The 23,479-nt window shown below is 41.3% G+C and overlaps 1 protein-coding gene across 1 annotated transcript in view; it reads left to right on the top strand.

The window, feature by feature from the left end:
• LOC307261367 (ALK tyrosine kinase receptor-like) overlaps positions 1-23,479 on the top strand; it is a gene marked incomplete at its 5' end in the record, with an annotated part of 326,954 nt that overhangs the window by 264,425 nt on the left and 39,050 nt on the right. The window contains 2 exons of the mRNA XM_080041892.1: positions 7,362-7,481; positions 18,559-18,724. Of these exons, the coding sequence (XP_079898018.1) occupies positions 7,362-7,481; positions 18,559-18,724 (286 nt within the window). The remainder of the gene's footprint in view (positions 1-7,361; positions 7,482-18,558; positions 18,725-23,479) is intronic.

Raw genomic sequence — 23,479 nt, 5'->3', positions numbered from 1 at the left:
CATCATTAAATTAGTTCATTGGGTTGGACAGCACAGGAAGTTCATCCTTTATATATCTGCTATGTAGCGTCACTTCTTAGCCCAGGCACTGAGCTGTGGATGTGCCTTCCTCAGTAGCTATTCCTTGACATCACAGGGATAGTCTTTGCAATGCTCCTCTGAAGGTTTACCGTTGCAAAAGAATGTGACTTAGTAAAGTGACAATTGGAACAACCTGTGTGTTTTACCCACACACAGCCAAATACTAAGAGTGTTATTCTTTAAATTACATCTTTCTATTCCATTTACGTGCTGATGAGCAGGTTGGTGCTCTGTGTAATCTGCCATGGTATATTGTATAATACAACTACGCATGGCTGAAATGTTTGCGTGTCAGTAATTATCACCTATTTCTGTGTTTGTTGAGAAACACATGGGGACAAGCCATGGACCAGTTAGTACATATGCTCTACAGTCCTCAGTCTATTTAAGATTATGTCAAGTACATCAAGGTCAATTAAAAAAATGCTATTCAAATGTGGTTTCTCTCACGTTCATCAGCCACCTGTAGGTTTAAATTTAGATACAGAACAAACCTAGAGCGTAACATATTAATATTGTATAATGGCAGGCTAGCTGTTGAATCCCATAATTACATAAGGATGAATACTGACTGTTATCATGACTAGCCTGTAGATATAATATCAGAGCAATTGCAATCAATCGATATTTTGGATGGAATCATGGTGTCCTCTGTCCCCCTCTCGGCTGGCCTCTGGTGGGCTTCAAGCAGCTTATGGCGCCCCGCTTAATGAACAGTGACAGCCAGGCCGGCTGCTGCCCTGCCCTGTGGTTAACGCTGGACCTGCTGAGTCCTTCTCCTTACTGCAGCAGCATACCAATGCTCCATGATCCAGTTTATAGTCTGATCCATATTGTGTTTCACCACCATGCCCGGAATAACAATGACTAGAGCCTTATTAGGGACTTTGTTGAAGATATGAGAAAGTTGCGGAAACTTGCTGTGTACCGATAACACATCTGATGTGTCTTAAAAAAGATGGTGTTGTGTAGCCTGCTCGCTCAAAGCAATCAAACATATTGCAGTCACTCGCACACTATATGTGATCCATCAAATCTTCACTTAAACTCTATCTGTATCAAAGCGCACCAAGCAGTGGAGACTTAGACGACCATATTTATTTCAGAATTACAGGGCTTGGGAATGAGCTATTGATTTTCTTCTAGCTGGTAGATTTTGAGGAGAAGCAGTGCTGAGGTTCTCCTAAGATTTGAAGCAAGAATCACAAGATTTCTTGAAAAAATTCCAGAACAGAGTAGAGACCACCCACTGTAGAATTTTGATTCCCTTTATTATTATTAAAGATTTTATTTGGACATGGACATGACAATGTCATTGGACGAACCAGATGCATTGTTTACAGTGTGTTAGCATAAATGCTAGTTTACAACACCTGTCCACAGGAGGCTTTTTAAAAACAACAAAATAAACAAAACAAAACAGAAACAAGATCAAATACTGATAAAAAACTGATAATTAAAAGAGTAAAAATGCAGAATACAATAGAGTACAGAGCAGCAATATAATGAGTCAATATATATATATATATAGGCTACGTAGAGTAAAACAAAGGCAGCATGATCAAACAATAAACCAGTTGTAAATTATTTGAGTGAGCACTGTTGATTTGATTTGAGCCGTTGTTTAAGTTCTCTGTTAAAAGTGTTGCCATTAGTCTCTAGTTTTAGACTAGTGGGCAAGAGGTTCCACAGTTTTGCCCCCTTTGCAGAGAAAACAGACTGACCGAAAGATGTCTTGTGCATTGGAACAAGACAATCACCATTGATGGAGGCTCGTGTATTTGCCCGACGAGAGCTCTGACGTCTGATGGCCAATTCAGACAACAGTGGTGACACATGGTTATTTACACACTTGAAAAACAATTTAAGATTACTCAAATTAATAAAGTTATCAAAGGTGAGAAGGTTGTGTTTTTTTAGAATGCCACAGTGATGCCATCTCATGGGTTTCCGGTCCATGACTTTTATTGTCTGTTTGTATATTGAAAAGATAGGTTTTAATGTGGTAGAAGAAGTTTGTGACCATGATGTGATACAGTATGACAAATGAGAAAAAATCATAGCGTGCATAAATAATTTGGCCGTTTTACATGACAAGTCCCTTCTTATGAAACGGAAACAGTTTAGATTTAGTTTGACCTTCTTTGCAACATACTTAACCTGCGTAACAAATTTTAAATTCTTATCCAGGATGATGCCCAGATATTTTACTTCATTTACTGATTCAATTAATTCATTTTTGATCCGTACCTCAAAAACATCGGTGACAGGTCTATTACGGATGGAGAAGCACATAGAGACGGTTTTCTTCACATTAATGGTCAACTGAGACAGCTCAAGCCATTTGGAGATGCTGAGTAATGCTTGTGTCAGGTGCTCACCTGCTAAGCTGGGTGTTTTACTGGACACATGGATAACAGTGTCATCAGCATACATTTGACAGTTGGACCCCGGGCAGCAGTTTGGTAGGTCATTGATATACATAGAAAACAACAGTGGACCAAGTACAGACCCTTGCGGTACTCCCATGCTGCTGGTACGCAGATGGGACCTGACCCCATTGACCCTGACACATTGCTCTCTCCCCTCCAGGTAAGATGTAAACCACTGCAGAGCTTCTGATGACATTTTGAACTGTTTTAACTTGTTCATTAGAGTACTGTGGTTTACCGTGTCAAAGGCCTTTTTTAGGTCTAGGAACACTGCCCCAACAACATTTCCTTTATCCATTGAAGCTTTTATGTTTTCAAGCAAATAACAATTAGCTGTTTCAGTTGAGTGTTGAATGATAGATATCACCCAGAAGACCATAGGAGTAGCACATTATAAAATATTAATGCCAGGTTGTTCTAATTCCAAGCAGGTTTCTTTCTCATACCAAAGGGAACAGCGCCACACACAGTAGCTTTCCAACCCTTCCGGCTGTTTAGGGAGCTCCCTGCCATATTATCGTAAACGCTGGGCCTCCAGCCTGTAGTCACAGGCGCCCAGGACAGAGAAGAGCGATTATTTCTGTGGTAAATGATTATAGAGATAAAGATGAAACGTTTTGTTTTGCTCCCCAAACATCTCCAGGATATAAAAGCAGGAAATGCCGCCAAAGAGGCAAATGACACAATGCGGGCATATCATTGGCATGTCTCATTTAGAAAACTTGTAGTTGGATATTTTGCTTAATATTCAGATCATGCAACTCTTTTCTGGGGTTTGAAAACACCACCTTCTCATCAATGGGTTGTAGTAGGTGTTAACTGGAGCCAGTACTCACAGGAGTACGTGTTACTTAGCAAAGAAAGTGAAAGAAAACACTCACACATGCTTTAAATCCTGGATGGCAAATTTCTGTTTGCCATCCAGGGTAAACCCCCTGTGGAGAATATCAGGCAGCTGCAGTTTAAACCAACAGTATGCTATTCTGCTGCTGTGCACAACAGGCCAGTCTCCATATGAAATGCAAATGGGCCCTTAAACCATGTAATCGTCCTCTCTACAGCCTGTTCCATATGCAAAGCAGAAATAGAGCTTAACATGTGGGTCATATACACACAAAGAGAATAATTTGCAAAGCATTGTGTGCATGCCTCGGGTACCTACATTGAGCACTTTGAACGTGTTAAATGAAGAGACTATAAACTGAAGCATGTTGGCAGTCTGGCTTAAACAGCAATGATTTATATTGGTTTACAGCCGGCTAGTCAGGGGAGCCTCTTCTTGTAGTGTGTACTGTATCAGGATTGTTATAAAAGTTATAAATCAGAGTGAGGGCTAGCCGAATAGTAGCAGGTCAAAACCTCTGCTGTTGTAGCACAGCATGATGGCAGTTTTATCAGCTCCACAGAACACAATAAATCTTATCTGACTTTTCTGAAATAATCTCAGTTGTACAAAAAGTCATACTCTTTCACAGCAACCAACAAGGTCCATCTAGCAAAAGAGCCACAAAATGCTTTTTATTCAGAACAGTACATCAGAGAAATGCCAAAATGTTTCTTTAGAAAACACAGTTAAAGTCACAGACTTTTATAGCAGTCAAGCTGAATGCTGTATCTGGGTTTTTTAAATAGGACATACTATATTCATGTGCGGGTCTTTGTTCTTGACGTTGGACTCCTATAGCAGCTTGACATGATTGACTGAACAGTAACCCTCCCCCCCCCCCACTGAGCCCTATTCACTCCATGATTGGTCAACTTCCAGAAGACTTCCAAAGGGCTGCCGATTTTTGTTCATCATTAGCTGGGATTTCAAAGAAGCAAATTCCTTTTCATATATGACATACCTTAGGGAAACAGAAGCAACTCAGCAGTGTCATTTTGTTTATTGGAATAATAGAAAATATGCAAAAGGCATCATAACAAAAAATGACATCAGTACTTAGTTGAGCCTCCTTTTGCAAAAATAACAGCCTCTAGACGCCTTCAGTAGCCTGTGATGAATGTCTGGACCCTGGATGTAGGTATTTTGAACATTCTTACATACTAAAGCGATCCAGTTCAGTTAAATGTGATGGCTGCCGAGCATGGAACGCCCGCTTCAAATCATCCCATAGATTTTCGATGATATTCAAGTCATTGTACTGCAACGGCCATATCAGAACATTGTACTTTTCCCTCTGCAGGAATTTGAACTGTGTTAAGGGTCATTGTCTTGTTGGAATATCCAACCCCTGGGCAACTTCAACTTTGTGACTGATGATTGAACATTATCCTGAATAATCTGTTGAAACTGGGTTGAATTCATCCGACTATCAACTTTAACCAGGGCCCCAGTCCCTTAAGTGGCCACAGCATGACCAAATTTGACAGTAGGTAGCAGGTGTTTTTCTTGGAATGCAGTTTTCTTCTTTCGCCATGCAAAGCGCTTTTTATAAAGACCAAATAACTACATTTTTGTCTCATCAGTCCAAAGCATTTTCTTCCAATATGAAGCTGGCTTGTCTAAATGAGCTTTTGCATACTCCATGCAACTGTATCTGTGGCGTGGGCGCAGAAAGGGCTTCCTTCTCATCACCCGGCCATACAGATGTTTTGGTGCAAATTGCGCTGAATTGTTGAACCATGTACAGATACACAATCTGCAGCCAGATGTTCTTGTAGGTCTTTGGAGGTGATCTGTGGGTTGTGTGCAACCATTCTCACAATCCTCCACCTATGCCGCTCCTGTTTTTTTCTTGGTCTGCCATGCCTGGGTTTAACTGCCACTGTGCCTGTGTCCTTCCATTTCCTGACAACGTTCCCTACAGTCGAAATTGACAATTGAAACCTTTGGGAAAGCTTCTTGTAGCCTTCCCCTAAACCATGACAATGAATAATCTTTGTTTTTCAGATATTTTGGGAGCTGCTTTGATGATCCCATTCTGTCTCAATTCAGCAGAGAGCCAAAGAGAAGTGCAACTTGCATTTAGGCACCTAAAATACCTTTTATCATGATTAAACAGACATTGCTATGGGGTTCAAGGCTTAACAACATAATCCAACCAACTTTGTGTTTAAAGTCATCAGTTTTACATGCATTAAAATCAACAAAACCACAAGGGTTCCCATATTTTTGCACAGCCAGTTTTTCACATTTTATTTTATTTCATTCAACCAAATACTGCTTTTCAAAAAATCTTTGTTAGGAAAACATCCCAGTAGTTAGCTGTTCCTGGTAAATTGAAGACATACCACTTTTATCTTTTTTTTTGTGAAAGCAGAGTCAATTATAATGCCGGCTGAGAGGGGTTCCCAAACTTTTTCATATGACTGTAATTTACAGGTCAGAGACGCAAAATAGGTCCCCTTTAAATAAGAAAGTGAGACCTTTGCTGCGTGTGTTGAGTTTTATTTATACTTCAAACAAAAGGAAGAACATGGAATAGGCTCTGCAATTTCTTGAGTGAATTTAAGATTTGAACATGTTTTGTCCTGTAGGGGTTGTCATACGGTTATTGGACTTCAACTACGTATGCAATCTCAGCAGCCCTCTCAAAAAAAACAATGAAAAAGTATTTTGTTCAATTCAGCCGAGAGAGCTGCATTGATTGTTCCTGTAGCCTCCGAGTCACTCATCAGATGTGGCAGCAGCTTTTCTTTAACACCATTCGAGGCCAATCTTGTATATTCCTGATTGCAGTGCATGGACCCAATCAAATAAATGAATTCCTCTTTTCCAAACTAAAGTGAGAACTATAGGGAATGGGAACAGTTGGCTGTAGCTAAGCAGGTAGTGGGGCCGTACACTGATTGCAGGGTTGTAGTTCAATCCCCCCACATGTCCAACTGCCAATGGTTAGCTTGCACTCTGCGTTGTAGCTGCTGTCATCGGTGTATGCTTGATTGTGTGTGTGTGTGTGTGTGTGTGTGTGTGTGTGTGTGTGTGTGTGTGTGTGTGTGTGTGTGTGTGTGTGTGCGTGTGCGTGCGTGCGTGCGTGTGTGTGTGTGTGCGTGTGTGTGTGTGTGTGTGTGTGTGTGTGTGTGTGTGTGTGTGTGTATGAATGGGTAAATGAGAGGCAAAAATGTAGTGACACTATCATCAGTGTGGGAAAGTGTGTGTGATGTGAATGGGGGAATGAGAGTGTAATGTACTTTGAGTGGTGAAATACGACTAGAAAAGTGCTATAGCTATAAGTGCAGTCCATTTACCATTTATTTAACAGGTGACTAGTGTCTAGATCAGCGTCTAACCATTTCAGTAGTTACAGGTGGAGTCATTGATTCTGGAGAATGTTTGTTGACAAAATCTGATGTTTATACACAACCTAGGCTCTGTAAAGTAGTATTTTAACAAGAGAATGGAAACAAAGAGGGGTGTCCATAGCTAGCAGCATGCCAGCTTACAGAGCCTAGGCTGTGTATTAATTTCGAAATGTGTTTCATCGCACACACAGCATGGACAGGTAGCAGATTGTAAGGGTTAGGGTTGGTTGGTTGGTTGGTTGGTTGGTTGGTTGGTTGGTTGGTTGATTGATTGATTGATTGATACTAAACACTGTGACTGACCGTGCTGCTCACCCATCTACTGTAGGAACAGATAGAGATAATGGAGGAGAGATGGAGAGGAGCTGGATGTTGTGTACTTCACTCCCTCTGTGAAAGCCACTGGTGTTACATTAGGTCCAAATGAAAGAATGACTCCCGCTGGTGGTACAACAATTTCTGTGCCAGTGAGGGGGTCTGCTGCTGCTGTGCTTAGTGGTTCTAGATGTAAGTGTGTAACAGCAAAATGATGTCTTTGCTGCACAAAAAGGACAAAGAAAATACTGCAGCCTTTTTTTATGAAAGCATTATATTTCATTTCAGCTAACGGAGAGTTTCCTCCAGTGGTCACCAGCACAACCAGGGTGCCGTTCAGACCAACCAGCAAGACCACGCCCCCTTCCATTGGAGACCGTTTGATGAACGTGTCCACCACGCATTACTGTAAGTCTGAGCTGCTTGAGTGAAAACAAAGTGTGAGTGATGCTTGGATGGATGTCTTCCACACTGACATTTTCTCTGTCTTTTTCTCCTTCTGTATTTTTTCTGTACACTCTTTCACTCACACACGTCTGATTGCATCGCAATTACTTTACACGTGCTGAGCATGACAAGATACATGGGGCTGCAAAAAAGTAAGTGTGCCCCCTACTGGTCTCTACCAACGTCCACATCTGAGTGAGTTGTGCAGAGATCTCCTTTGACATTAAATGGAGCAGGACGGGCAGTTTTGAAGTGGAAGATTCTCTCTAATTTGTCTTCTGAGAATGTCAACGGAGCCACTTACACAGACTTGACATTTTCCACCTGAATGGCGGTCCCTTTTCGCTGCTTCAAATAGGTAAAGACAAGCAGAGATTCAATTTCTACATTTTAAGTTAGCGTTGCTTTCGTATCAAACCTGCTCTAAAACACATTTGTTAAGCTAGCACTCTTTTCGAAGCATACCTTTTTTAAATGGATAATCCTTTTTGTAATTGTCATTTCATTCATATGTATCTTGTATTCCCTCCCAGACGTCATTTAGGGCTTTGTGATGTCTGGGAGGAGTTTCTTATCTGCAGATGAACAAAACAAACTAACCCACAGTCGACAGCCTGTTTAAATCAGTATCATTATATGCTCTGAAGACAATTAGTTAACATCTGTTAGCCTGTGGGTTTCCTTAGAAAAAGAAAGGATGAAAAACAGCTAAAAAGTAAAGCAGCAGTTGCTCTAATGGGAGAATCACTGATTGATTTATGAGTAACTCCACAGATTTAAGCATTGGGGATTACGAACACATACTTGATAACATTTTTATCAAACTGTTTGTGACTCTATAAGGAGCTGAATGAAGTCTGATTGATTTGTCTCAAGTGATTGAACTTGAGTCTGGAATAGTTGGCTTTGAAAATACTTATAATACATTTTAGTTTTTTCAAATAATAGAAGACTGAAAAGTGTTCAGGTGAAAAGAAGTGATCTTACAAGACCTGAAGCCTTCTCTTCATCTCTGCTTGAGGTTAGATGCTCCAGGTTAAATTTACCACCATAACACAGTTGAATCTCCAACATAGCTGTCGGAGGAAAAATGCATTGTGGGTATTGTAGGAAACAGCTGTTTTAGGGAAAGACAATGTGTAGTCTTGAACACAGAGCCTTCTGTTTGCCCCTCAAGGGTCAAACAGGGACAGGAAAAGATCAGACATTAATGTTTGGCTAGCTGACGTGATTTGATGATCTTACAAGAGTATGCATTGAACTGCAGCCACAGGCTTGAACAGCTCAGTCTACCAAGAAATATATTTTTTTATATTGAGAAGGAAACAGGGCATTTGAGGAAACATTTCATACACAGCATTATATAAAAAGCTATTTAATAAAAAGGAAGTTTGATATATCGAGATATAGCTGCAAGGGCAGCAACAAAAGGTGATTGTAATGTGCTTATACTAGATACTAAAGCCAAGAGAACATACTTATATATCCTGATGGAACTTGGAGATCACATTGCTCTGGTCCTTGTTATTATCATAGAGATTAACTCACCGGGGGGAAAGAAGTTGAACTTGGAGTTACACCTTGGTCATTTCAAAGACAGCCTTGAGCGGTTAACATTGGCCAGGCGTCTCTCCCCCCCACCCCACCCCCACACACACACACCACTCCCCTTTCTGGAGCTCATGCTAAAGTCCTCAGGGCAGCACAGCCAGCCTGATGAGGGTTTTAGCCCAGCAGACCTGTCAATCCAACAAGTCTCTCTTCTTCCTCCGACACGCTCAATGATTAACCCCACCAATCGTCCCCTGTCTCTCCTCTCACTCTCCCCTTCATCTTTCTTTTCACTCTTCCACCATATCTGTCGTTTCTCCATTGTGCTTCCTTTCTTCACCTTTTAATACATTTTTTATTGACAGACTGTTAGTTCATAACACTGCCATCCCAACCCCGCCGTCGTGTCTTTCTGTCAGCGCTGGCTCTGATTTTATTCTTACTTTGACTTAAAGCGGCAACGAGTAACTTTTAAATATCTTTTAAACAGCCTCATGTTTCTTCTCATAATCATAAATTACCTTTAACAGCAAACGAGACCATCAGTGCAAAGAAAGACGTTTTTATATAGTTTTTATTACTGCATTTGATCTGGTCGTATACCCAGTCCGATTTTCGGTTCGCTCGTGCATGCTCTATGGTCACATATCCGTATTGGTCGCAGATTTCAGTATGGCGCAGGAACGCGATTTGAGGAGCCTATCACTCCAGGTGAGGGAAGGGGATAGGGAGACCAGATCCCAATTCACCAGATGTGGGACAAAGACTACGTTTGTGCGGGACAAAGTGCCGTTTTTTTAGCAAAATAAACTCGTGTCACCACCGGTAATGCCAGAGACATGGCTTTCTATATTAAAAAAACACTATCTTTAGATCAGCGCGCAGCAGTTAAGTTAGCTACTGTTAAACAAAGAGCATTAAGGCTGCGGCTTCACATTAAAAGCATTTCACTGGCTTCACATTAGCATTTCACTTGACAAACGTGAGTTGGCTTTTATTTTGAAGTAACAGGAAAGTGAACGCTGAAGCACTGCAGCACCTTCACAGAGCCACTGAGCCCAGCAGCCCGATACACACACACAGACAACCACACACACAGACAAACGGAGACTGCTGTCTCCTCACAGCTATCGGATAAATGCCAGATTATAAAACACGCATTTAAAAAGGGGGGCTCACTTTCAATAACAATGCGGGACAACGTCTCAATTTGCGGGACGTGTGAAAAGTAATGGAAATGCGATCTGGTCATCCTAGAAGGGGAGCGGGAGCCTTGTTTGAGACAGTTAGGCTATTTGTCGTCATAATGACTGATAACGGGGCTGAACCATCAAAGAAAAAAAAGAAAATGCAATGAAGAAAAGGTAAAAGGGAGAGTGATAGGCGGGCGGGAGGGCGTTGCCAAGCAACGTATACACAATTTCACGGAGCGAACCTAGACTGCAGTGTTTACTCCTAAATGAATGAGCGGTAGCCTACTAAAACAAAGTTTACTTTGCCTCACCAGCATCATCAGATGACCATTATTCATCTGAAATAGTCATTATTTACAACAACATAAACACATTACCTCATCGTGATCCATAACTAACTGCCGTCTCTCGTTCATTCGCTTTGTGTGGGGACACACTCGTTCAGCTCCGTGAGAGGTGACAATGGATCAACTCATTGCAATCAGGTGTAGTTGATGCTGTGTCACTAACCACTCTCACCGAGCCGAAAAGAGTCCGGTGCCCTCACACTTTCAACACACGGACACGCACTAGCCTATATTGCTTCCTGATTATTTGAATCTTGAGGCCCTGCACGAGCTAGAAAACAGCTTCACGACAGCTGGCGTCGTAAAAATACTACCGCTTTTGTTCAAAGGTGTCGCCAACGTGCCGACTTACTCGTAGTGGCTTTAAAGGTGTAGTCAGCGATTCTGGAGATTGCTTGTCACCAAAGTCAGTGAGTTATGTCCACACAATTGGCCACCTGTACGTACTGTGAGTGTGCTGAAGAAAAATCCAATGTTAATACACAGCCCAGGCTCTGTGAACGGGCATGTTGCTAGCTACAGTGCCCCCCCTCCCCCCCTTTGTTTAAACAATAGTTAACACAGCCTATCTGTGAACACCAGAATTTTGTTCAACACACATACAGTACGGACAGATAGCAAATCGTGAGGTGATATTCACTGATTTTGACAAAGTGTTCTTGACAACAAGCGTTCGCCAGCATTGCTAACTGCACCTTTAACCTCTACTGTATTCTATTCTCTCCTTTCTTCTTGGCTTTGCCCTCATCTCCATATATTCCACACTCTTCTGGCAGCAGTCACTTTCATTTCTCAGCTCTGTCCAACTGTGAGGCCAGCGCCTCTCACTGCTGAGTCATCACTTGCTTTTGGGGAGGAAGTAAAAGAGTCAACCTTGATGAGCTCGCCTCCCTTTCTGTCTGTGATTACCTCTCCTGATGGGAGGGGAACGCATCGCTAACCTCCAAATGAGCTCCGGGCCTCTTTTCTTCCTCCGGCCATTCACTGTATGACAGTGCCTATGTGTGTTTATGGTGTGTGTGTGTGTGTGTGTGTGTGTGTGTGTGTGTGTGTGTGTGTGTGTGTGTGTGTGTGTGTGTGTGTGTGTGTGTGTGTGTGTGTGTGTGTGTGTGTGTGTGTGTGTGTGTGTGTGTGTGTGTGTGACTGACTAATATGTGTGTTTTTCAATTTATTTTAAAAGAATAAAACAAACTTAATATAGTGTCACTGTGCAACAAAATAATCATATTTACACCTGTTCATGTAAACCATGATGTGCAAGCAGTAGCTTCTTTGAGCACACAGCAGATTTGCATATCACGTGTTCCACCTCTGCTCAAACGGCACCATCATTTCATCTACTGTGTGAAGTAGATGAAAAGTGGCATCAAATCAAAGACAGAAGGGATGGGGACACAGCTTGGCTCTTGAAAGTAACTGACAGCAGATGCTGTTTCCAGAAAGCTCCATGCAGTGACTCAATTGACAGTGAGTTTTGTCAATTGCAATGCTAGCTAATAAGCTACAGAGAAGAGATGTGAGTCTGTGCTTTATTCTTTACTTGTTCATAAACAGTAGCTCGCAGCAATCAAGTGGCTGTTACTCTGGGTTTTGGAGGGGGAGCATTGGTCACTTAGAGAGATATGAGAGCGATAACGAGCAGTTCCTTTCAAAACAGCCTTTGGTAATTAATTGGACTCTTGTGCTCCATAAGCTTTGTACTTAGCATTCAGATCCATTTATGGAGTGTGCCAGCCCTGATCCATCTCGCTAATGGTCGGCCCAAGGAGGGCAACTGTCAAAGGATAAGGAGGATCCTGTTATAGATGCATGGAACAGCATGCACAAACAGGCTATCACATGTATGTATTGGGCTTATTTGAAGTGATTCACTCTGGATAAAACAGCAGTGCAGATGATGTTAGACACACAAGCACAACATGTTGAGTAGGAGCGTATGTTTGACTGTTATTGTTGAGGAATCATAGGCTGATAACCCAAGATTTTTCACTGAGATACCTTCTAGGAGATGACGCCCCATTCAGCCCTGTGTTAAAACAAGGCAGGGGGCTGCATCAGATGGCTCATGTTGTTTCAAGCACTGCACCATTGAGAGAAAATATCCCAAAAATAACAGTAAGAGATCCCCGAGTTGAAGTTCTAACAGACATGAACATGCCTTGTTAACAGAATTTAGTTTGCCTTACTTGTATTATATTTTAAATGCTGCAAACAATTCATGCTTTCTGCTGTGAACTTTGTTCTAGTCAACTTAAGAGCCTCAAAGATTTTGGCTCTACACAGATGTATGACGTATTCATGTTCACGATGGTTAAAAGTTCATGGAGGAAAACTCCCTAAATCTTCTAGTGCATTGCTTGATTATAATATATGAATTATTACACCTGTATCCTGTGAGAACATCTTCTGTGAAACACATACACACAGTTGGTTTTACACACACATACCGAAGACCAAGATGAAAGAAGGGGGAGACTTTATGCTCTGAACACACAGCGGATATGTACAAGGTCAAGTTCTTGAATCATCTCCTGTCTCCGTAATTAAAACTCATCCCCCAGATCTTGCTAGAAACTCAAGAGCCTGGACACACGAACAGACTGGTTCGCATACACATTAATTGTCTGATATAACCTCTGCTGTTTCTGTTCAGTCTTTGTATTCAACCATGTATGCAACCTGATACATTGTTGTACCCTTGCTTTGCTGTCGCAAGTAAAAATCTACCAGACTTTGAAAAATGCCTCGCCAGACCTCTTTATTTAAAACACTTGGGTTTTTGATAAGAGAATTCCTGTAACAAATGGTCCTTCGAGCCGGAACAGTGTATAATACTTTGGCACTGGATTTTACAACTCTGGATAGTTATTATGGCAGCAGTTATTATTACAAAAATGACATATTATTGTACCTTTTGTCACGACTACCACAACATTCAAATGAAAAAGATTACTACTACTGACCTCTGTATGATGGACAGCCTTTAGGTCCCTACATACTAGCTGGATAACATTCGCAGACGTGTACGCTGACTGCTTAGGTATACTGAGTTTGATTCATACTCCCAAAACAAGGCTTTAGGCCGGCCAGCGGGAATCTTGTGGTCCATGCATGCTGCTGAAGATATAATTGACATCTCTACACAGCCTGCCTGTCAGACACCAGGGTGTTTTAGCTCCACTGTATTAAGGACCAGTACAGACGGCCATTCCTGACAACTGCAATATTACCATCTACAATGACTCCCCTATGTCTTTTATGCCACCAGCAGGCTTTTGTTTTTTTTAAGATATTTTTAGGCTGTTTTAACCTTTATTAGGTAGTTGAAGAGTAGAGAGTGCAGAGTGAAATGGGGAGATAGAAGGGGATCACACGTGTTTTCCACACCTAAACCTCGACCGAGGGGTCTACGTTTGTGGGCAGATAACGATTTCTATAATAGTCAGGTAGAGTCTCCTGTGTGTGTGTGTGTGTGTGTGTGTGTGTGTGTGTGTGTGTGTGTGTGTGTGTGTGTGTGTGTGTGTGTGTGTGTGTGTGTGTGTGTGTGTGTGTGTGTGTGTGTGTGTGTGTGTGTGTGTGTGTGTGTGTGTGTGTGTGTGTGTGACAGGTCTGAGGGCTGGATGAGTTTGCACACTGCCTAGTGAGTGAGACAATCATCTGTGAGAGCACATCTAGTTTTTGTTGGTACTGCCAAGTGCTAATCACTGAATGGCTCATTACGCCACTTGGGCGGTGCAATAGTTTGTGTTTGTGTGGTCGTCAGTGTGTATGTGCTCATAAGAAGAACTCACTCACATTGATGGATCAACAGGATCGATCAGCTGGGTGTAGAGTGTGAAGCGCACCTCAGGGAGATGGGAAAGAGAAACTTAACAGAAGACTTTGCTATCTCCAACACCAGCAGCTCTGATTTCAAACAGTCAAACTCACCCTGCATAACAAGGATCTCACTCATCTCAAATAGCCAACAATTCACTTGTCCAGAACAACTTAATTAAGATGCAACATTGAGTTCTTTACCTTCCCTCCTTTCTCTTTACCTTAAGTGATTTCCATCTGAGAATGACCTATTAACAGTCTATGCATATTAAGTAATGTTCCACTGGTGGATTTATTTCTGTTGGTCTTAACTATTTTTGTTTTACTTTGTTGGTTGTTGAAAATACTGACTTGAGGGATCAATTCACTCCTACTGGAATGGAGCCAGACACAACTCCAACAACAGTGTTTATTCTTACAGTAGCAGTGCATTAACTAAGATCAAGCTAAACTCCAAATCCTTATATTACCATAGTGAGGGTTTAAAGTGTTTTTAAAAGTATTGGCTTGCTTGAAATTGTTTCTGAAGGAAATGTTTTACCAAACTCAAAAGAGAGTTTGTGGAGAGGCACAGTGGCTTTCACTATGACATAATGTAATGATGTTGGATCACTGCCTCTGTGCCCTTGGACCAATCCAATAATAACAATCAGACTGACAAATGCACTTAATTTCCAACAGTAATACTGTACTGTTCATCATTTGCTCTAGCAGCGGCAGAAAATGGCAATTTTGTGCGGGTTTTTTTTAGCTTGAAAATGATAACTGTTGCGATCTGGACTACCAAAGTCTGATCTATAATGAAAAGCTAGTATCCAAAGTTTATTAGTTATGTCCTATTAAACCCGTATTTACCAACTTTGTAACACGATGCTCTAATTATACATTATTTCTTCATATAGAAGTCTCCCCTCTCACCACGGTTCTTGCTACGAGTTGCGAACCCCGGCCTTTGCGGTTTAAAGTGCAAGATTTACCCTCCAGTCTACCTGAGATACTTCTAAATAAAAGACAATGCCCAATAAGTACCACCGTGTTCAGCGTTTTACTTCATCAGAACCCCTTCATCCTTATGATGATGCCGATTTCCGTGTAGTATAAACCCTTTTAAATTTGCTTCAGAGAATCTTCCTCCTTTCTTTACGGAAGATACCATTCACAAGTTATTGCTATTCAGTTGTCTGCAACTTAGTTTTGTAAACCACCCTTCCTAAAAATAGAACAGATATACTATTTTCAGAATTTAAACATCACGTTAAATCTGGGAAGGTATTATAACCTATTCTTTTATTTTTAAAGATTAGGTGTATGAGATTATGTAATTGTAGTGTTGTCAGCTATGTAGGCTGTGCAAGGGTTACCCAATGTACGCTGTGTTCTCAAAGGGGCGACTCCCGTTCTGCTGAAAAAAACTCTATCTAGGTCCTTGGCTTCTCAACATAAACTACGGTGACGGAGACTTGCGGAACGTTTTACTGGTTTTTATTCAAATTACATGATATTACAACATCATATAACAGAAAGACAGAAAAGACAGAAATTAGGTTATATGTCTACATACTCCTCAATTGGAGTTATTTCTATTTCCCATTATATCTGTTGACTTGATCTATTTTCTAAATTTTTGTAAATCTTGAAACGATAAAAGGGTATATGCATGCCAGCCAGTATCGTCTAAAGCTTTGCCCCATCCCAAAATAGTTATTAAGCTCGAGAAAGAAAGGGATTTGCATGCTCGCCAGACTTCCTTCCGCCTACTCTGATCTAACTTCCCTGAAAAATCTAAAAATGATGAGGACTTAGTTTATATTGAGAACACCAATAGTCCACTGTTTCCATCACCATTCTATGAAATTTCCTATTCTTATTTTTCCCCCTCTAGTCGTTTACCATTTGACCAAGTCATCTGTGTTTGGAGAGAGAGAGAGAGAGGTGTGCTTATTGCATTCCGCCTGTATGTCACCGAGTTGTGAGACCAACTCTCGTCTCCCTCCGTAGTCCCTGCTTTTTAATCAAAGAGGAGGCGTCTCTATCCCGAGAAAACTCATGGGAGGAGCCTACCAAGAAAACACATGAAAATCTCCCCTTATCACCCCCTCGGTTCCCCTAATGGACATATAAAGAAATGGACACCGTATTGAAACATGGCGCCCATTCATTCCTATGAAAGCTGCTCATAGGCGCAGAGAAGCAACAAGGAAGCATAATCCGGAAATTCCATGCGGCCCAAAGCATTACGTAGCATGGACGTAGCGGCATTATGGACCTATCAAGAAAGAGGGCGGCAAGCGTAGCGGACTGGAGGCGGGTGTCTCGTTCTGTAGCATCTAGCCTGGCGAAAACAAACTGAAAGCCGTTAAAAGCCGTTGGGCTAATAAAACACTTGAGGTGGCGTTTTGAAATGAGAAAACTTACATTTTAATAGTATATGGTCTAAAGATAAGTATGAGCCTATGATTGATATCCAGAAAAAATGTGCAGAGACACAATCTTGTTCGCTGCTTGTACTGTGTGGACAGGGACATCTGCCTACGGGCCGCATGAAAATAAGCTCCACCCCTTACCATGCAATACCAATGGGTTGGCCACATGTCCATGCTGGCTGCTCGGAGAAGGCAGCATCCTGGGGGCCTGGTTCCCCTACGTAAATACACCCTGTCACTATCGTAACCTACAAAAATAACAAACACTTCCTTTGGTTTTTCACAATGAACCCACATTTTCTCAACACACCCGGAAACCAACCTTTTTCACAACAAAACAATTTTACACATGAAATGTACGAACGGAACAATTTTATCACATACAATAGCCACAATACATTACATAACATCCCGCAAACACACTACTTATTTATCTGTTAAAGCAAGTTGTATCAATAACTTAGCTGTAGATAACTGATAACAAAATGATGATGATTCTCAATGTGTTGTTCATTGGTAAACAGACACACAGATGCGGACAGATTAAAAAATACCAAATTCCTACAGTTGGTAGACTTTTGGTGAGAGGTATCCTTATAAATACTGGGATCTAAATTCCTGGGCTTCAACTGTAAAAGGCCTTAGGCTACACAGCCTAGAAGGGCATTCAAACAGCCATAAAAATAACACATAGCAGTTCAGTTTACTAATGTATCTGTTCTTTTCTTGAAAAATAATTTCGGAAAAAAACCTGTTCTGTAAATGTCAGTCCTACCATTACATTGAGCTAACCTTTCCAAAGCTCATCATGTGAGTTGTTCTGTTGCGGGGATGACATTGACTTTAGCTGGTCTTAGATTTGCAGCCTGCCTCTGAAATGAATGATAAGTAGTCTCTGAGCGTTCACAGCCGGGCGGATAGAGGGAGGAGAGAGAGAGAGAGAGAAAGACAGAAAGAGAGAGAGAGAGGTTCTTCGCTCCCCAGTGTGTTCGCCACTGCTCTGTGTTCAAAAGCCTTAAATTAGGATTTAGGGCTGCAGCGTTAAATCCTTCCATTTCAATCTGTCAAAACTAATCTGGTGCTAATTACAGCCAAAAGAACTGCAATTAGCACCTCACATGGGATTACACAGAAAGGAGGAGGAATGTTTGTCACCTGTGATCCTGACACTTTGCCCCTGCTGCTGTCGTGAATATGACGATAGCAGCATCTCAGGAGTGGCTTCCATTTCGGAGCTTGCCTTCCCACTATGTAATCATTTTCTGCATATCTGTACATTTGAGTTGTGTTTATGTGCAAGTGGAGCAGTGGGGATTGTTAAAGTGGAATGAACGTGAGACAAATAGAACTATAATGAGTCTGTGGTATCTTTAAGTGCATGTGGCTGAACCCAGAACACGTGCTTCCACCACTGTGTGCTCTGTGAAGTCAAAGTCAAATAAATTTGTATAGCACATTTAAAAACAATCAGTTGACCAAAGGGCTGTACAAAATACAATACAAAACAACATATAAGATACAAGAAAATAAAAATGTAGGAGTGTCAAAAGGTCAACTTGTGACAAAGTGAGTCTTCAGCAACATTTTAAATTGGTCAATGGATTGGCCAGTTCTCAGACTAGGGGGAAGACTGTTCCAGAGATTGGGAGCAGCCACAGCAAACGTGAAGTGCTACATATGATTGTCTCTCTTTCTTCATGTGCAGCTAAAAAATGGATCTTTCATACCTGTGGGGCCGCGGGCCCCGAAGGCCCTACTCCCACTCAGTGCCTCAACTCCTACAGGAACAGCAACGTCAACGTGTCAGTGGGCACCCGAGGGCCCTTCAAAGGCATTCAAACATGGCGGGTCCAGGAAACTGGCAACTACAGGTAGGGCTGCTGCCACAATATAAAGGCTAAGAGCACAGAAACATCAGACATTTTTACACACAACACCCACCCTTTGACAATTGTATATCTTAGGTTACAAACAGAATACAAGGCACACTTAAGGAATAGTTAAGAAAAATATATATTTTTGGCTTGGAGCTGCACTCTCTGGTTCAGGATAAGGCAACAGAAACCATTCCTCTGTGCGTTATTAAGGAAGAAATGCTTTCATCCCAGTATGTTATAAAATGACAGTGCAAAAAATGTAGAGAGCAACATAATGTGGTAAATAAACAAGCTACAATCACATATAGTACTGTTTAGTGATGTTGTACAGTTTATCTTCTGACTGTCAGCAGCGAAGCTAACTGGTGATGAGCAACTGTTTCCTCTTCATTAATGCAAAAACAGGTAAAGGAATGGTTTATGTCACCTTGTCTTGAGCCCAATAGTGCGGCAATCCGTTAAATAAAGAAATAATTTAACTACGTCTGTAAGCATCAGCACACTCTGTGCAACTCGCATTTTACACAACAATGCACCATTCCTCTCGCGCCTCTTTACTCCTCTGTATATAAGTAGTGCATCAATCTTCCACAGGTGAGCATAGAACTACAGTGGCTTGCAAAAGTATTCTTACCCCTTGAACTTTTGCAAATTTTGTCACGTAAAAACCACACACGTACATTTATTTCATTGGGATTTCATGTGATAGACCAACACACAGTGGCGCATAATTGTGAAGTGGAAGGAAAATGAAACATGGTTTTCAATTTTTTTTATAAATAAAAAACTGAAATATGTGGCGTGCATAAGTATTCAGCCCCCCTGAGTCAATACGTTGTAGAACCACCTATCGCTGCAATTACAGCTCAAAGTCTATTGATGTATGTCCAGGGCTGTACGCTTATTTTTTTAGGTGGTAGCACTGGTGCTAGCAAGCGAAAAAAATCAGTAGCACAAAAATAGCACATGATCGAAAACGTGCATAACCTTAACCCTTGCATTTCGCTGTAATTACCTTTGAGCCTGTCACCTTGGTCTCATTTGAGATTCTCCATTAATATTATATCCTAGTGTGTGCAGTAATAATTATAGAAAAATTAATAGGGGTGCACTGATTGCAATTTAGACAAAATAATCTAATCTGCCAATTGCAATTTTTTTCTGATTCAGAATAATTTCTCCCCATAAAACTATAAAAATAATATATATCTATATATTTTTTGTAAATACAACATATCATTATTATATTAATAATAATAAACATTTTTAGAAAATGTCCTTCTGTTAATTACAACCAAACTTTAAAACATTAAACATAGCCTATTAAATAAGTATACATATTGGTACAATTTAGGATAAATTGAATAGGTTGTTGTGAATGTGTTGGGAGTAGTTCTTCATTGGCTTATTTCAAACTTTGAAAATAGACTACTGTACTGTTGACTTTTCTCTGCAGCTGAAGGATCTTTGCCTTTCAAGCTAGCGCACTGCAGGGCTGTGAAGCGCTAACTTCCTGTTCTTACTGGCTTCAAAATAAAAGTCAACTCATGTTTGGCTAATAACAGACTTTTAATGTGAAGGCGCACAGGAAATGTTCTGTTTGCACACACGCGCTAACTTAACTGCGTAAATGTTAAGAGCCGTCTCCTTCCGGTTATTACCGTTGGTGAAGTTTATTAGACGCTAGAATCGCCGCACGAGCACAGTACAGTACACATCTTTCACCAGCCAAAGTGGCCGATAGACTCAATAACTTACTCGCCTAGACTACATTCACCCGCATTTGGAGAGTTAATGTAGAGCAATCTAAGCAGTGTTGTGCATCTCTCCTCTGTGTCTCAAAGAGACAGCATCTGCTCATTAGCAACCTGTCGCACTAGTGCGAGTGGACTTGTATTCATCATCGCACGTGATCAATTTCAGTAGCAAATGCGATCAAAACTGTCGCACTGTACAGCCCTGGGTATGTCTCTACCAGCTTTGTACATCTACAGACTTAAAATTTTGCCCATTCTTCTTTGCAAAATAGCTCAAGCTTCAGATTCAGCGTCAGATTGGATGGAAAGCGTCTGTGAACAGCAATTTTCAAGTCTTTCCAGATCTTCTCAATTGTATTTAGGTCTGGACTTTGACTGGGCCATTCTAACACATGACTATGCTTTGATCTAAAACCATTCCATTGTAGATATGGCTGTATGTTTAGGGTAGTTGTCCTGCTGGAAGGTGAACCTCCACCCCACTCTCAAGTCTGTTGCAGACTCTAACAGGTTGTGTGCCCTGTATTTGGCTCCATCCATCTTCCCATCAACTCTAACCAGCTTCCCTGTCCCTACTGAAGAACAGGACCCCCACATCATGATGCTGCCACCACCATGTTTCACGGTAGGGATGGTGTGTTCAGGGTGGTGTGCTGTGTGAGTTTTCGGCCACACATTGCATTATTGCCATTAACTTAAATTTTGGCCTCATCTGACCAGAGCACCTTCCTCCAACACTTGCCACAAGCCATTCAGGGGACACAGCATAGTCAGATGAGACCAAACTTGAAGTTTTTGGCCTGAATGCAAAATGCAATGTGTGGCGGAAAACTAACACTGCACATCACCCTGAACACACCATCCCTACCGTGAAACATGGTGGTGGCAGCATCGTGCTGTGGGGGTGCTTTTCTTCAGCAGGGACAGGGAAGCTGGTCAGAGTTGATAGAAAGATGGATGGAGCCGAATACAGGGCAAAAAAACCTGTTAGAGTCTGCAAAAGACTTGAGACTGGGTGGAGGTTCACCTTCAAGGAGGACAACTACCCTATACATACAGCCAGATCTACAATGGAATGGTTTAGATCAAAGCATAGTCATGTGTTAGAATGGCCCAGTCAAAGTCCAGGCCTAAATACAATTGAGAACATCTGGAAATACTTGAAAATTGCTATTCACAGACGCTTTCCATCAAATCTGACGCTGAATCTGAAGCTCGAGCTATTTTGCAAAGAAGAATGGGCAAAAATGTCAGCCTGGAGATGTACAAAGCTGGTAGAGACATACCCAAATAGACTTGGAGCTGTTATTGCAGCGATAGATGGTTCTACAACGTATTGACTCAGGGGGGCTGAATACTTTTGCACGCCACATATTTCAGTTATTTATTTATAAAAAAATTGTAAATCATATTTAATTTTCATTCCACTTCACAATTATGCGCCACTGTATGTTGGTCTATCACATGAAATCCCAATAAAATAAATTTACTTGTGTGGTTGTAACGTGACAAAATGTGGAAAAGTTCAAGGGGTATGAATACTTTTTCAAGCCACTGTATCACTATCAGCTTCCTGCAGGATGAAGCAGAGGCTGGAGTAGAGGCAGCTAAATGACATGAGTCCCTATAAACCAGACTCCAAAATCCCCAAACTCACCTACCTCCATTACAAAGATGGTGGCTTCAATATAAGTGCAATATAGCTTTATTATCAGTCTCAGCCCCTTGACCACAAACTGTGTACTGCTTAAGGAGTAATGCTACCCTGTACCATGTGCAGGGATCAATATTCCTCTTGTGAGTAGGGATGGCCATTTAGAATTTTTTTTTAACCGGTTAACCTCCAGAATTAACGGTTATTAACCGGTTAACCGTTAAGATTCAATGTAGCCTATTTATAGTGAAATACATGAAGCATTATAGCAGGGCTCCCGACCTTTTTTTGTTCCAAGACCGGCATATTAATTTAAAAACAATTCAGGGACCAGTAGCCAATTTAAATGCCTACATTTTGACATTCACACGGCACCTTTGTCTATTGTGAGAAGAGGTCTAGTATGCGAATGTAGGTGCAATAAGTGACTGAAAAGGGACATTTACACACACACACAGGCTTAGGGGATGGGTAGCCTACCGAAACCCGGTGCTAAGTAGTGCTGAGCACGGGGCAACATTTTGAAAGACCGTAATATTGATAAGCTCCGATGTTATCAGTACTGCATAACGATACTTAACGCTTTTGTTTATGATGGATTTTCGCATTGATCCTGGCACACAATCATGGCAGACCTGTGTCTGTGCAGGGGGCGGGCACTCACTGCCTGGCTGTCTGTCACTCCCTCACAAACTCACTGAGACGGTGATAGATGCAGGACAGCATCCACCTCAAGAAGGCTAATGCTAGCGCTATGTTAAGATAGCGGGAGCCCACGCTGTTAATTAAATAATACAAACATATGACACAGGAGTGTTGTGACCATAAGTTGTGACTGGGAGCGTACCATGGACCTATTATAAAGTTGAGAGTAGCCTACACTACTCGTTTCATTCTTTACCGACAGTTGGCATTCTTACATCCGGTTTAGCGATATCAAAATAAGAGTCCGGATTTCAGAGAAATTAAGATTATTTAAATTTTTTTTACCGTTTAACCTTTAGTATTAACCGGTAAAAGATCTTCTTAACGGTTAACGGTTAACCATGGACATCCCTACTTGTGAGCATTCATTACAACATGAGGTGTTTAACTGGGACTTGATTGCAACAAAAACGGCGCTGAAAGCAAACAGACACACAAACACACACAAGACTAAGCTTAGCCAAAACCCTTAAGTCTTAAAACACCTGAATGACAACAATGTGGATAGCACTGTCTTAACACGTCTCCCAGTAACAAAAATGATAAAATAATAAACCTTCTGTATATACTCAAACTCCAAAATGGTGGTCTTGATGCATTCTGGTTTAGCTGGCAAAGCCTGTAAATGAAGCT

This window comes from Ammodytes marinus (genome assembly GCF_949987685.1).
Source record: "Ammodytes marinus genome assembly, chromosome: 15".
Classification (NCBI taxonomy): domain Eukaryota; kingdom Metazoa; phylum Chordata; class Actinopteri; order Uranoscopiformes; family Ammodytidae; genus Ammodytes; species Ammodytes marinus.
This window is presented reverse-complemented; position numbering and strand designations above follow the sequence as displayed.